This window comes from Channa argus, chromosome 20 (genome assembly GCF_033026475.1).
Source record: "Channa argus isolate prfri chromosome 20, Channa argus male v1.0, whole genome shotgun sequence".
NCBI classification, from domain to species: domain Eukaryota; kingdom Metazoa; phylum Chordata; class Actinopteri; order Anabantiformes; family Channidae; genus Channa; species Channa argus.
The window spans coordinates 564,239-576,777 of NC_090216.1; the positions used below are offsets into that span (position 1 = coordinate 564,239).

Below are 12,539 nucleotides of genomic sequence, written 5' to 3' on the forward strand. Positions count from 1 at the left end.
TGGACTGCTGTGCTGAGTTCCACCATCACTAGGATTACTACGTATTAGTACTTTAATCTGAATGTATACATGTAGAGTAGAAATCCCCTTTGTGGGAGGGGGGTCAGTCTCACCTCCTCCATGACGTCAGCCAGTTTGCTGAGAGTTTCCTCTGGAAGGTCCTGGAAGGTGGGGACACTGCAGAGACACACAGAGACATTTGTTTTGTTTCCTGTTATTTTATCACAGACACATTCATCCTTTTACTATTAACACTATTTATTATTAACTCTATACATTCACCTTCAGGGCAAACTGTAACTTCAGAATCAAGTGACTGAATTCTTCACTCATTTATTTCACTTTTCCAGCTGCTGTCATTATTATTATTATTATTATTGTCTCATGTCAGCTTTTAATGAAATGCCAGAATAATTTTTTAAAAAGGTCAGAGAGGGTCTCTGGTGAAGGGAATATCTGTGCTCCAGGAGGTGTCCTCAGCTCCTCTCCACATTCAGATCAATGCAGCATCTTTCTACTAAAACATATGTTTTTAAAAAGTTACTAATGGAGTTTAGGTAAAGTTAATTACTTTCCACCACTGGGTGTCAGCAAGTCTAGCAGGCCTGAACTGTGAGGGAGCTGAGTGTGTCTGCAGGGTTTGGACCTGGACCTGACAGTCAGTTTAGGTGCACTCACCTCTTGAGGAAGTCCATGTATTCGGCGTGTTTGATGAGTCCGGTTCTCATCATGATGGTCTGGAAACACTGCCGGTCGATCGCCCACAGCTTTACATGGGTTAGAGCTGAGATACACACATTTATTATCAGCAGCTGATAATTAGAACAAGCAGCTTCCTGTGGGTCAGAGCTCTGAGGCAAAACGTCATTAATACACTTCAAGTGTCAGAGCTGCACACTAATCCATCAGGGAAATGAGCTGCTGAGGAAACACACGAGGATCTGAAAGTCATTAATAATTAGTACTGTTGCGTGTCTGTTAAGACATGATAGTGTGGGAGTGTGTGTGTGTGTTGGTGTGAGAGGCAGAGAGCAGATGAAAACAAATCAAGATGCTACTGCTGCAAATGTTTGTGTGTGTGCAAATGTGTGCGTACATACAGTACGACTGCGTCGTCATGGCAACATTACACACATCTCTGCGTGTGTGTGATGTTAAACCGGTGAGCGATGGCTGGATGCAAACACAATGTGTCGAAACCAAGACCCCACAGGTTAGATCCTGTGAAGTCGAGTCGCCGGTAAAACTTTACTGAAACCAAACGTGTTGCTCGGTGACATAATGGAAAGTAAAATACTGCTCACTCAGGTTCTTTTTCAAGGTGTTTACAGCTATAATGGTTTTCTCACGTTACACCACATTCAATCAAATCAGTAACATGTTTGTTAAGTCTGTGCTACATGACACATAGAGGCCTGAGACACATGGACAGCTTCCTGCTCGGGTTTTTGGGGGGTGTTCAGTGAACTTGTGTTTGAAAAGTAGATCTGAGCTCAAGCTGGACCAGTAATTGACAGTTTTTTAAAAGAAGACTCTTCCTGTGTTTGTCTCTGATCAGACAAAAGTTAAACTCTGCTATAACCGATCAATTGTAGGACACACTGACTTTAAAATCTGATACTGAGAGATACTGCAAAATGCAGATTTTATAGTGAGCACAAAGTGTAATCCAACTTGAAGTACTTCACATCCTTTTTCATGAGGAAGAACTGCAGAGCCTAAGAAATACATAGATGTGGACATTAGGGGTGGGAAACTGATTTGATGTAATTTGATCACGGTTCTTCAAAAAGGATCTGACTCAGGACTGGTGAAGACGTGAAGTGGGATTATTGATTAAACATGAACAAAAGGCCAAAATGAATAAAACAATAATTTACAACATCAAACCCACCAAGTGCTGTACCCCCTCTGACACGACTAGTTTTCATCATGACAGATGGGGTTTTTCAGATGCAAAAAAATTATTTAAACTTTATTTAATGGTAAATTATCTGCACTTATACACTGCTTCTCATTCACCCCTTCACACCCAAGTGGCTGAGCTACTTGGAAAAAAAGAATGATGCAAAAAAGGTTAAAGGTTAAATGTTTGTTGGTGAAGAGGAGGTTTGTCTGTTTTGAGTCATCACTGGGGGGATTTTATTCAGTGCTCCAATGTCTTCAAATGTCTCAAGCAGCAGGACAAGAACAGGCAGGAAATGTTGAGATGATGCATTCCAGTTCCAATCAATAATCCAACAACCAAACACATAATTTGTTCCCACACCCTCATACGACCCAGAGGATTATTGGTTGTGGCAATTTTTCATTTCAACAGTCAAAAACGCTGCATTAGAACTGTGGAAACAGGTTTAGAATGTGTGTCAGATTAAATCCTCGTGGTCACAGTAACACATGGTTTTTCAGTCGTAATACATTGCTTTCAACTTACAGTATAGAAGCAGGTTTTCCAGTCCTGACCAGTCGCTGTGGAGCAGCTGAAACTGATTTTAGTGTCATGTTATTGTCTGTGGGAGCCAACGTTAAGAGACCGGAAAGGATTAGTTTTCTCTGTGTAAAGCTTCATGTGGAGATGTCGTGTCTTTGGGATGAGGCAGCACAGAGGAGAGGACAGAAACCATAACTCTGTTTATCCCAGCAGGTGGAACGGTTCATTGAAATCAAAGACACCTGCAGTATTTAGCAGTTTGTGACGGCTTCAGAAATCAAGGTAAACCTGCAGAATTGTCTTTACCAGGGAACAAACATCAGTTACAGCTTCTCTGTGTAAAGTCTTAATTGTAAATGAGCAAAGCCGACAACATGACTCCTGACTCACATTTGTCCTGATCTTTCAGCTTAAGAAAAATTGTTTTTATTATTGTCTTTATAAAGCTGGAACTCACACAGCCAAGAGCTTTTTTTTATAGCTCAGCATCTAGTTTCTCTTCAGAAGAACTGCTGTAAAAATGATTAAAGCTGCCGTCAGCAGAAAAACATCAACGTTGTTTAGGTGTTCAGACACCACTTAGTGTGGAGAACTAACATTATGTCTACACCCCTAAAAAAGTGTCTGATTTAGGCTCTTCACATTTTGTTTTCTACATTTAGTCAAAGCCCAGATCAGAGCACAGCTCAAGGTAAAAACAAATGCTCAGAGGTCAAGGAAATCAGGGAAGGAGAAAAGGAAGAAGGAAGCAAAATGGACAAAATAAAATAATTAAAGGATGAAAGAAAGAAGTTAAAATAAAAGATGTACAAATGAAAAACGTTAAAGGAAAAAACAACTAATGAATTGGAAGATGGACGAAGAAAAGGAGAACAAAGGAGAATGAGAAGAAAATCAGCACAAATGAAGGGTGGAAAATAGCCCGAAAGTGAAGGTAAACAAATGACAGGATGAAAACGGTCCTGTAACCTGTGATTAGTGCAGGTTGTACCTGCAGACGCTGCTCAGGGATGGAAAACAAACTGCACATTCCTTCATCTCATCTGTGTTTTTCTGTGACTGAAACAAGTCACCAAGGGTGACTAAAGCCTGAATAAAATTAGAAATAAGATTATTTAGGTCTGTTAACAAAACCATCAATATCACTGAAAAGTGGATAGATTTGAAGGAGGCTGGTGGAGCTGGAACAATGATACCATGAAGAATGAGTTAAATAACCCCTGAAAGGACACAAAGAGGCTGGAGGAGGTTATAAAGGAAAAGAGAGGACACAGAAAGGAGCGACCGTCAAAGCGAACAAACATTTACGAAACACACAAACTTTTACACTGATGGATTATTTTACTATAATTTTCTTCCTAATTCTGTTAGAACCAAACTACATCTTTGTGTCTCTAAGGTCAAACTTATTGGAGACAGACTAGTTTCAATTGTTGGGCCAAAGTTAGATTGTAATTAATTACACCTGTGGTGTGTGTGTGTGTGTGTGTGTGTGTGTGTGTGTGTGTGTGTGTGTGTGTGTGTGTGTGTGTGTGTGTGTGTGTGTGTGTGTGTGTGTGTGTGTGTGTGTGTATGAGCTCAATGATAAATTTGCCACTAATATTTTTGTATTTGTAGCATATTTCAGTGATTCATGCAATGTTTATAACAATTCTAAATTTATAACTAAAGTTTGAATTAATTAATTTTTCATTCTGTTTTTTAAATTCAATTCAACTTCAACCAGAGCAAGCCATAGGCAACAGGGTAAAGGAAAAACTCCCATAATGAAAGAAACCTCCAGCAGAACCAGGCTCAGGGTGGGCGGCCAATGGCCTTGACCGGTTGATGATGATGGATGATCACTTTTTAAGTCATTTACTAACAGATATTTAGAAGACAGAGATCTTATATTTAATAATCCACATTTAATAGTTTTGGGGTTTTGTTCTGTAAGAGGAGTAGTCTTAACTTTTATTAGTTTATCATGATTACCTCCTCTGGGTTGTTTTTTTTATTATGTAATTTAGTTTGTTGGGGAACAGACACAGTCTCTGTAGGTGTGTGGGAGTTGTAGGGGGGTGATGGTTGTAAGGATACTGCAGAGAGGTGTGTAGGACTGGATCACTGCGTGCTAGGCTCAACTCTTGATTGTCATACTTTTGGTTGTCTAATAAAACCAGCCATGTTTCTGGATAAGAAAGCTGCACCAACTAAAGTAGGATGGATGCCATCTCTCCTAATCAGCCCAGGTTTTCCCCAAAATCGTTTCCAATTATCTACATAGCCCACATCATTTGTTGGACACCAGCAAGACAGCCAGCAGTTGAATGACGACATGCAGCGTGTCGTCACTGGTCAGATTTGGCAGTATAGATTCTGCAGCATTTATTGAAAATGTCATGGTGAAATGTTTAACAGTCCAGTAAGCAGCTTAGAAGGTAGCATGAGCCTGAGGTTGGTTGTTGTAGATCTTATAACCAAAGAACAGCCAGACAAACGCACAGACTGTTCTGTGTTTTTAACAAAGCATACAAACGTTCAGCCCATCAGCAGACACCATAAACTGGTCTAAGAGCTTCACTTTCTGCCTGATTATGTTTCCTGCGAAGGTGGGTGGGGATTCCGAGCAGTGAATCAAGGGGTTCGAGGTTAGATTTGACCCTGTGGCACAGCCAAGAAGGCAGAAAATTCACTTTCTGTAGTCACGGCTGGATTCAGCTGATTGGACACAATGTGTGGTGTGGTTTTCACACTGATCTAAGGCTCCTGGTTGCTGCTCTTATCAGTGACGACTGAAGCTTTCCGCACGTGCTGTTCATATATATCCGTCACACCGTTACCTGCTCTGGTTCTTCAGTGATATCAATGTTATTGTTAAAAATAACAAGTAATGCATAACTAATAATGAGCACTTTAATTTTGGTAACGTAGATTTTATTAGTTTGTGTCTCCACACTGGTTCCCAGTTAGCATGGTGACCTCTGTCAGATCAGCTAAAAAACATTTTCACCTGAAAGGCAGATTTCACGCTGAGTGAAAGTTAAGCAGAAGGAAAAGCAATTTCTCCTCTTTCAGAGATCACACAGAAAGTAACAATCAACATGAAAACTACTGAGTGAAGTACCTGTCAGTAGTACACAGTACTACTGAACAGAGCTACTGCAGCATGAAAACTGCTTTGTTTGGTCATTACTTTTTATTTCTTGTTTCCACTGCTTTATGACCTGCTGTCTGTTGCCAAGGAGACACCAAGTGTCTCTGTAACCACGGAAACAACAGGAGACACTCCAGAGCAGCAAACATGATCGAATGTGTGTGTGTGTGTGTGTGTGTGTGTGTGTGTGTGTGTGTGTGTGTCAGTGAGAGGTGACGATTCAATAGTTATTGTTAATGTTCATTAATGACTAACTGACTAAGGTTACAGAGTGTGCGTGTATGTGTGTGTTAAAGGTCAAAGTTCAGCGGGTGCAGCGATCAGATGAGCAAATGCTTTTTAATATCACATTAATATGTAAAAGCAGCTGCTCTCTACGTTTTTCCATCACTTCAGAGGACATAATACTGACTCACCCTAACCCTTAACTTAACCCTTAAAGTGAGTCTTCACATTACCTTTTATTGATTTCATTTAGAGGAACCCGAAAAGGAACCATGAAAAACTGACCACTACTACTAAATGCACTATTATAACGTACTCAGAAAGGCTCCTGAAAAACATTTGATGAAAACATTCAATGTTTAATATGTGTACGAGTCATTCTACCAAAGTGTTACATTAGAAAACATTTGTTTTACATGTTGTTTTATGTCATAAATTGGATAAATGAATGAATGAATGAGTGAATGAGTTTGACTGGGTTCTGTTTATCTGGTTTTAGGAAGGCACTGCTGCAGAACTACTGCTGCATCAGGCAACAGGACTCAGTGAGAAGTGTCTTTACTCCAATGACTTTTGACACATTGCATTACATTCTGCACTTTGCTTCAGTGTTTTTTTTCCCTTTTTATTTGAACATTTTATTTCACAGGTGGAACTGCTGATGATGATTTTGTTCATCTGACTCATTAATAATTCATTTCTGGGGTTTACTCCTGCTGTGAAGCTTCTTTTAGTTGCCGATCTGTTGCCAGTTTGAATTGTTGTTGCAGCAACGTCACTCTTTGTATAATTTGAATTATTCAAATGCAGGTGTGAAGCTGACTTTGACCGCACTGTGTTTAAGAGTAAAAGCAGAGAATTAAAGCAGATCAACACCAGCTGGACCTGTCTGCTAATGTGAAGATAACGAGCAAAAAGCTTCAACAAACGGAAACGAATCCCCTTGAACACAACGCTGTTGCCAAGAGACACTGTTGCCAAAAACTTAGCTCATTGGATGGACCGGATGGTGTTGCCTAGTAACCGCTGCTTAGTGAGCACTCTACCAGGAAGCCTTAACAAAAAGTTGGAGGTCTACACACGCAGAGACACACACAGATATGCACACGCTGCTGTCAGAGTTGTGGCTGATGTTTTATTGGTTATGACTGGAGCCTCGTTACTCCCACTCTTCCTGTCGACTCGTCGCTCGAACTCAGACACCGAACAGTTACTGCCCCTGCGGTGGTTTTCCAGGTTTTAGAGCAGAGGAACAATGTTGTGTGAGTTCACTTTCAGGTTCACAGAACAACACGTGAAGAAGTCTTGTCCTGGTGTTGAATTGGGTTGTTTCTGATCCTCACAGGATGAACCATAAAGTTATTTCAAACAGTTTGAAGCTCATAGGAAATGTAAAACCTCATGTCTAAAACATCAGACACTAGACTAAGGTGGCAAAAACAAAACTCGACTGAGTTACTGCTACATTTTTTGCTTTCTTTTGGTTCTTCTCTTCAGGCTAAACCTTCAGGTTTAACTTCTGATTATTCCTAGGGTAGGAACCACTACTGTTGCAGAGACGCTACAATGTCCATTAAGTACACAGTAAGTGATGTCGGTAACTAGGGAGCTAAACATGCTTCCTGTGGAGAGTCCTGTGTGAGCTCTTCGGAGGAGAAGAGTGAACTATCCTCCACAAACGATGTGTTTAAACTCACTTATGTTTGCGCTGTTGCTCTGTGACTACAGAGGGTGTCGTGGACGGGTCTACAGCAGCACGCAGGAAGCTGCTCGCTGGTTATCTAATTATAGGACAGGATTGTATCTGCCACAGCCAACAACTAAACCTCACTAAGATAACACAACACACACTAGTGCCCATGTGTTTGTGGTTTATATGTGGAACCAAAAGACAAATGAGAAGTGCTGTTCACTGTGCATCTGCTCTTCTGGAGGCCTGACTCAGTCAAGGACTCACCTGCTCAGAGGCAGGTGTTTCCTGATGAGGACTAATGAGAACATTACAAATCCAGCCTTACAGTGAAGCAAGATAAAACCATAATCATCAGTGTGTACTCACTCATGACCGTGGCTGTCCTAGTGCAGTTGTAGAGGATGGCCAGCTCTCCAAACACTTTGCCCGGTCCCATCGTGCACAGCTTCATCCCCTCTTTGGTCACCTCCACCTTCCCCTCTGGCCAAAACACAAACATTTAATTGATTTATTTTTTTTGAAGCTTCAAACACAAAAGCAAAACAATACCATATCATGTTGGATATAAGTCCTGTGACTAAAACAAAGTGCACTAATTTATTTTGATTGTGAAACATAAAATCTAAGCAGCCTCATGTTTCCTCTGAAACATTATCATTCAGTTTAAATGAATTTGCAGCAATTCCATCTAAGTGTGAGGAGCAGAAGTATTAAATCATCAGCAAGAAGAGATCAGCTCACCATCTGATTCTGCTGCTTCACGTCTGTTTTTAGTCAAAAATCTGATTAATCCACGCCTCTACACTGTGTGTGTGTGAGTGTGTGTGTGTGTAATAGGCACAATTGTGTTTTGTCCTGCTGCAGCGACACATTACGAACAATATAAATGTCTCAGCTTTCATTTATTTTGTTTGTCAAGTTGCAATCAGCGTGCACACACACACACACACACACACACACACACACACACCCACGAACCGCCACCTGTCATTTCCCGTTCTTTTGTGTGTGTAAAGAGAAATGAGGGATTTTGCATATCAAAGATGGTCTGTTTTCATTAGTGAGGAGAACAGAACCAGAGAGATGATCGAACAGAATGTGAAGTGTGAGTAAAGCTTTATTAATTGAAAAAGCTCAGGTTGTTCAGTTTTTACATATAATTACTGTGTAACTGTTTCCTTATTTTAAACACACAATAATTGACGTTCTTGTCTACGACCTGGATCACGGCCTAGTAAGTTTCACAGCACGATGATGATTCATGTTGAGTTCTGTTGGAGACCAGCTGACAAATTCCAGTTCTACCTCTTATAGCTCTGTGTCTACCACCTCCAGGGACATACAGAATGTGCTGTATTCCAATAATGTCCTTTATAAAGACCCGAGGACATTGTTCTACAGAAACAAAACGGACCCTTTATTTCATTAATTAAAAAACAACATATGACCAGTGCATCAGAGGTAAACATAACCAGAATAAAAACAAGAAAAACTGTCTCACTAACAGCCATGATATTTAAAAATAATTAATCCTAAGGATGTTAACATGTTTATTTTTGTGATCACTGTAAAGGACTGAATGTGTTAAAACAATGTAAAAGGGAATGAACACAGGACACATCATGCAAAAAACAAAAATAAACAGCAACAAAATGCTGTCAGTAATGCAGAAATATGTCATCTATCAATTTATGGTTCACACCAATAAATAGAATCACACTCACAGTTTGTAGCAGGAGGATGGAACTAGTTTGTATCAGTGTCGCACATGTGACGTCTGTCTGACTTTAGCATTTGAACAAACGCTGACATTTCAAACTCATGTTGATGATCATTGATTTATACGTCAAAAACTGGAAATGTCAGAGTGATCAGTGATACACAGAAATATTACAAACACACTTCACGTAAGAAACAAACACAAATATGAGCCTGTGTCCTTTAACAGGTTTCTCTTAAAACTGAGTAGACTTCTTTGATGATTCATTCAATTTGAGTAGATTCCGTGAATCAGAGACTGTTCTCTGTGCAGCTGAGCAGTTTCACTTATCCTGTTAAGGGTGATGGGGGGGCTGGAGTCTTATTGAGAGGCAGGGTCCACTCTGGACAGGTCTCCAGTCTATCTTAGGGCCAACACAGAGAGTCATACACAGACAGGCAAACGTGCACACTCACGTTCACACCTACAGGCAATTTAGAGTCACCAACGAACCTAACATGCATGTCTTTTATTCATTCACTGAAAAACATCCTGACTTTATCCAACTCTGTCCAACTGAGCCCATTTATACTCTGTGGTCACAGTGACCTGCTGGTTCATTTGGCCTCTCATGCTCAATCTGCCTTGCCTTCCTCTCAGTGTCCTGCAGACACTACGCAGGGAAAACAAAACACACAGGACCTGCTGATGACACTGTAACAGTCACAGCTCTCTGTAGTAACTAGACATTTTCCGTCTCTTTCCATCTCCAGGTAACATCAGCATCAGGAGAAACCTGCCGAGGAGACGGAAAAAATGCAGAGGAGTAAAAGTCACCGCTGTGAATGAGGGTGTAGGAGTTTTTCTACCTTTTATTGTGGTTGTTTTCTTCTGAGGCACCTGTCATATTCAGAGCAATTCTTCTGAATTCCTCAGTACTTTTTTCATTTAAAAGTTTTTCTAAACAATAATTAAATTATTGGATTGTTGCATCATGCAGCAATTTGTGGATTGTTGGTGCAAACAAATGACTTAAACAAATGATAATTGATTTACCAAACAATATTAAATGAATGAGGAAAACCTTATCAGTATTGACAGTACTGATGAACTTCCTGCTGATCGGGGGCTGACGGACTCACTGTGCATCATGTGGTCAGTCCTTGGACCATGTTGTGTTAACATTAAAACTCCAAATAATTATAGACGAGCTGCATACATTTAAGTTATGTAAAATAATCAGGATTATTTTTAGAAATCAACATGTCTGTGCCTGGCAACACACACACAAACATTAATTAACCCCACTGTGCCTCATATGCACACAGTCAACACACTCACACAGCAGATGGTGATCATTATGTTGAATGGCAAGATAAACACACACACACACACACACACACCGTATCTGCCATTGTAATTGGAAATTGTAATGATCATTGGGCTAATATCTCTCACACACACGCATACACACACACAAACACACACACACACAGCTAAAATATCATGTTCAAATAAATGTCAACGTTACAAACACCTCAGAGGCAGCAGAGTCATTAACAGAGTGGTGAAGCCTGAAGCTGTTGTTACTGTCATCTATGTTTGCAGCTCTCCCATCACTAAATTAACTACCAGCAGAGAAACCTGTATCAAACTGTGTCATACACAGCAACACAAACAGCTGAAAACATGATTGAAGCATCATTAATGCTGGTTTCCTTCCTCTTGTTTGGTTCTCGATGAGAAATTATTGTTTTTAAAGACAGAGACAGAGACACTGTCCCCACCTGCAGGACTTAGGCACTAAGGATAGAGGCATAGTATATAATGACATGATGTGCAGCACAACTGGCATTCAAATCTCTCCTCCAACAAATAAGACAAATATCAGGAAGTAGCTGAATGTGTTGCCCACAAATGTAACGATGCCCAAACTAAACATAGATACGTTTGTGTGAATCATCCCTTTTAATAATTCATCATGGATCCTCTCTGCATCTCAACAGCTGTGATTTCGGCTGAATGTCAGAGGAGGAAGTGAGCTCCCAATAAAATCACACCTGGTCCACTCTAATGATGGATGGAAGGTCTACACACAGTCTGATCAGTCCGAACATGTAAAGCCATCAAAAAGATCCAGACAGCAACACTGATGAGTGTGGGGGTTCAATTCTCTCTCTGCTCAGTAACAACCAGCAGTAACTGAACTCTGGTACATCAGGGGACGAATTACAAATAAAACTCTGAAAATGAGGCGGTGGACACAGTGACAGATGTGCGTGGGCGACCGACTACCACAGACAGACAGAGAGAGAGAGAGAATATCACTATAATTAGACAGGTGTGTGTCTCTGAACAAATGCAGTTTGTAAAGACAACACAAATCTTCAGTTACAGCTGGAAATTAATTTCTTCTATTGATGGTTCAGGAGTTAGTCTGAACCAGGAAACTAGATGTGGTCTTAAAAAAGATTCACATTTAAAAACAGATTTGATTCTGTAGTGAAATCACTGCGTGAGCTCAGGAAAGCCTCTAAAAACCACAGTCACAGTTTGTCTCTGCATCCACAAATGTTAAAACTCCACCATGCAAAGAAACAACCAGATACCACCAAGATCCAGAAACTGTGTGTCCTTCTCTGAGGCTGACCTTATTAAAAATGGACTGAGATTTGAGGAGTCAAAATGCACAGTTTATAGGTTTCTGTGATGGGGGTCAAATATAAGATAGGAGGGGCTAAAATTCTATATGAAGGATGAATGGGAAATGATTTGTTGTCCAAATTACTGCTGTTTGTCTCCTCAGTTGCCAAATACAGTGTTGTTAATAGAAGAGGTGATGCAGCGCAGCGGTTAACACGACCCTGTCCCAACTTTTTTGAAATATATGGTTGGCATCTAATGCAAAATTAAACAAATATGAAAATACAGAAAATACCAGAACATCATGGTGGTCGAATGCTTGGTGCTGCTGTCACTGGTTTGAATCCACCTGCTGGCAACGACCTCTCTGTGTGGAGTTTACATGTTCTCCCCGTGCTTGTGTGGGTTTCCTTTGGTTTCCTCCCGCAGTCCAAAGACATGCATGTTAGGTTCACTGGCGACTCCAAATTGCCTGTAGGTGTGAACGTGGGTGCACGTTTGTCTGTGTATGACTCTGTGTGTTGGCCCTAAGATAGACTGGAGACCTGTCCAGAGTGGACCCTGTCTCTCAATCAGTGATAGCTGAGATAGACACCACCCCCCCATGACCCTTAACAGGATAAGACGGTGAAGATGATGATTCTTGTCTTTCTGGTTTATACTATCAAAACATCCCCTATTTGCAAATCTTTGTATTCTCTTATGAACATTT

The 12,539-nt window shown here is 40.5% G+C and overlaps 1 protein-coding gene across 2 annotated transcripts in view; it reads right to left on the reverse strand.

Moving 5' to 3' along the window:
• LOC137105450 (cGMP-dependent protein kinase 1-like) overlaps window positions 1-12,539 on the reverse strand; it is a 52,030-nt gene that overhangs the window by 19,363 nt on the left and 20,128 nt on the right. For both annotated transcript variants that reach the window (XM_067487658.1, XM_067487657.1), the window contains exons 3-5: window positions 7,852-7,965; window positions 679-784; window positions 114-177 (exon numbers count right to left, since the gene is read on the reverse strand). In XM_067487658.1, the coding sequence (XP_067343759.1) occupies window positions 114-177; window positions 679-784; window positions 7,852-7,965 (284 nt within the window). The remainder of the gene's footprint in view (window positions 1-113; window positions 178-678; window positions 785-7,851; window positions 7,966-12,539) is intronic.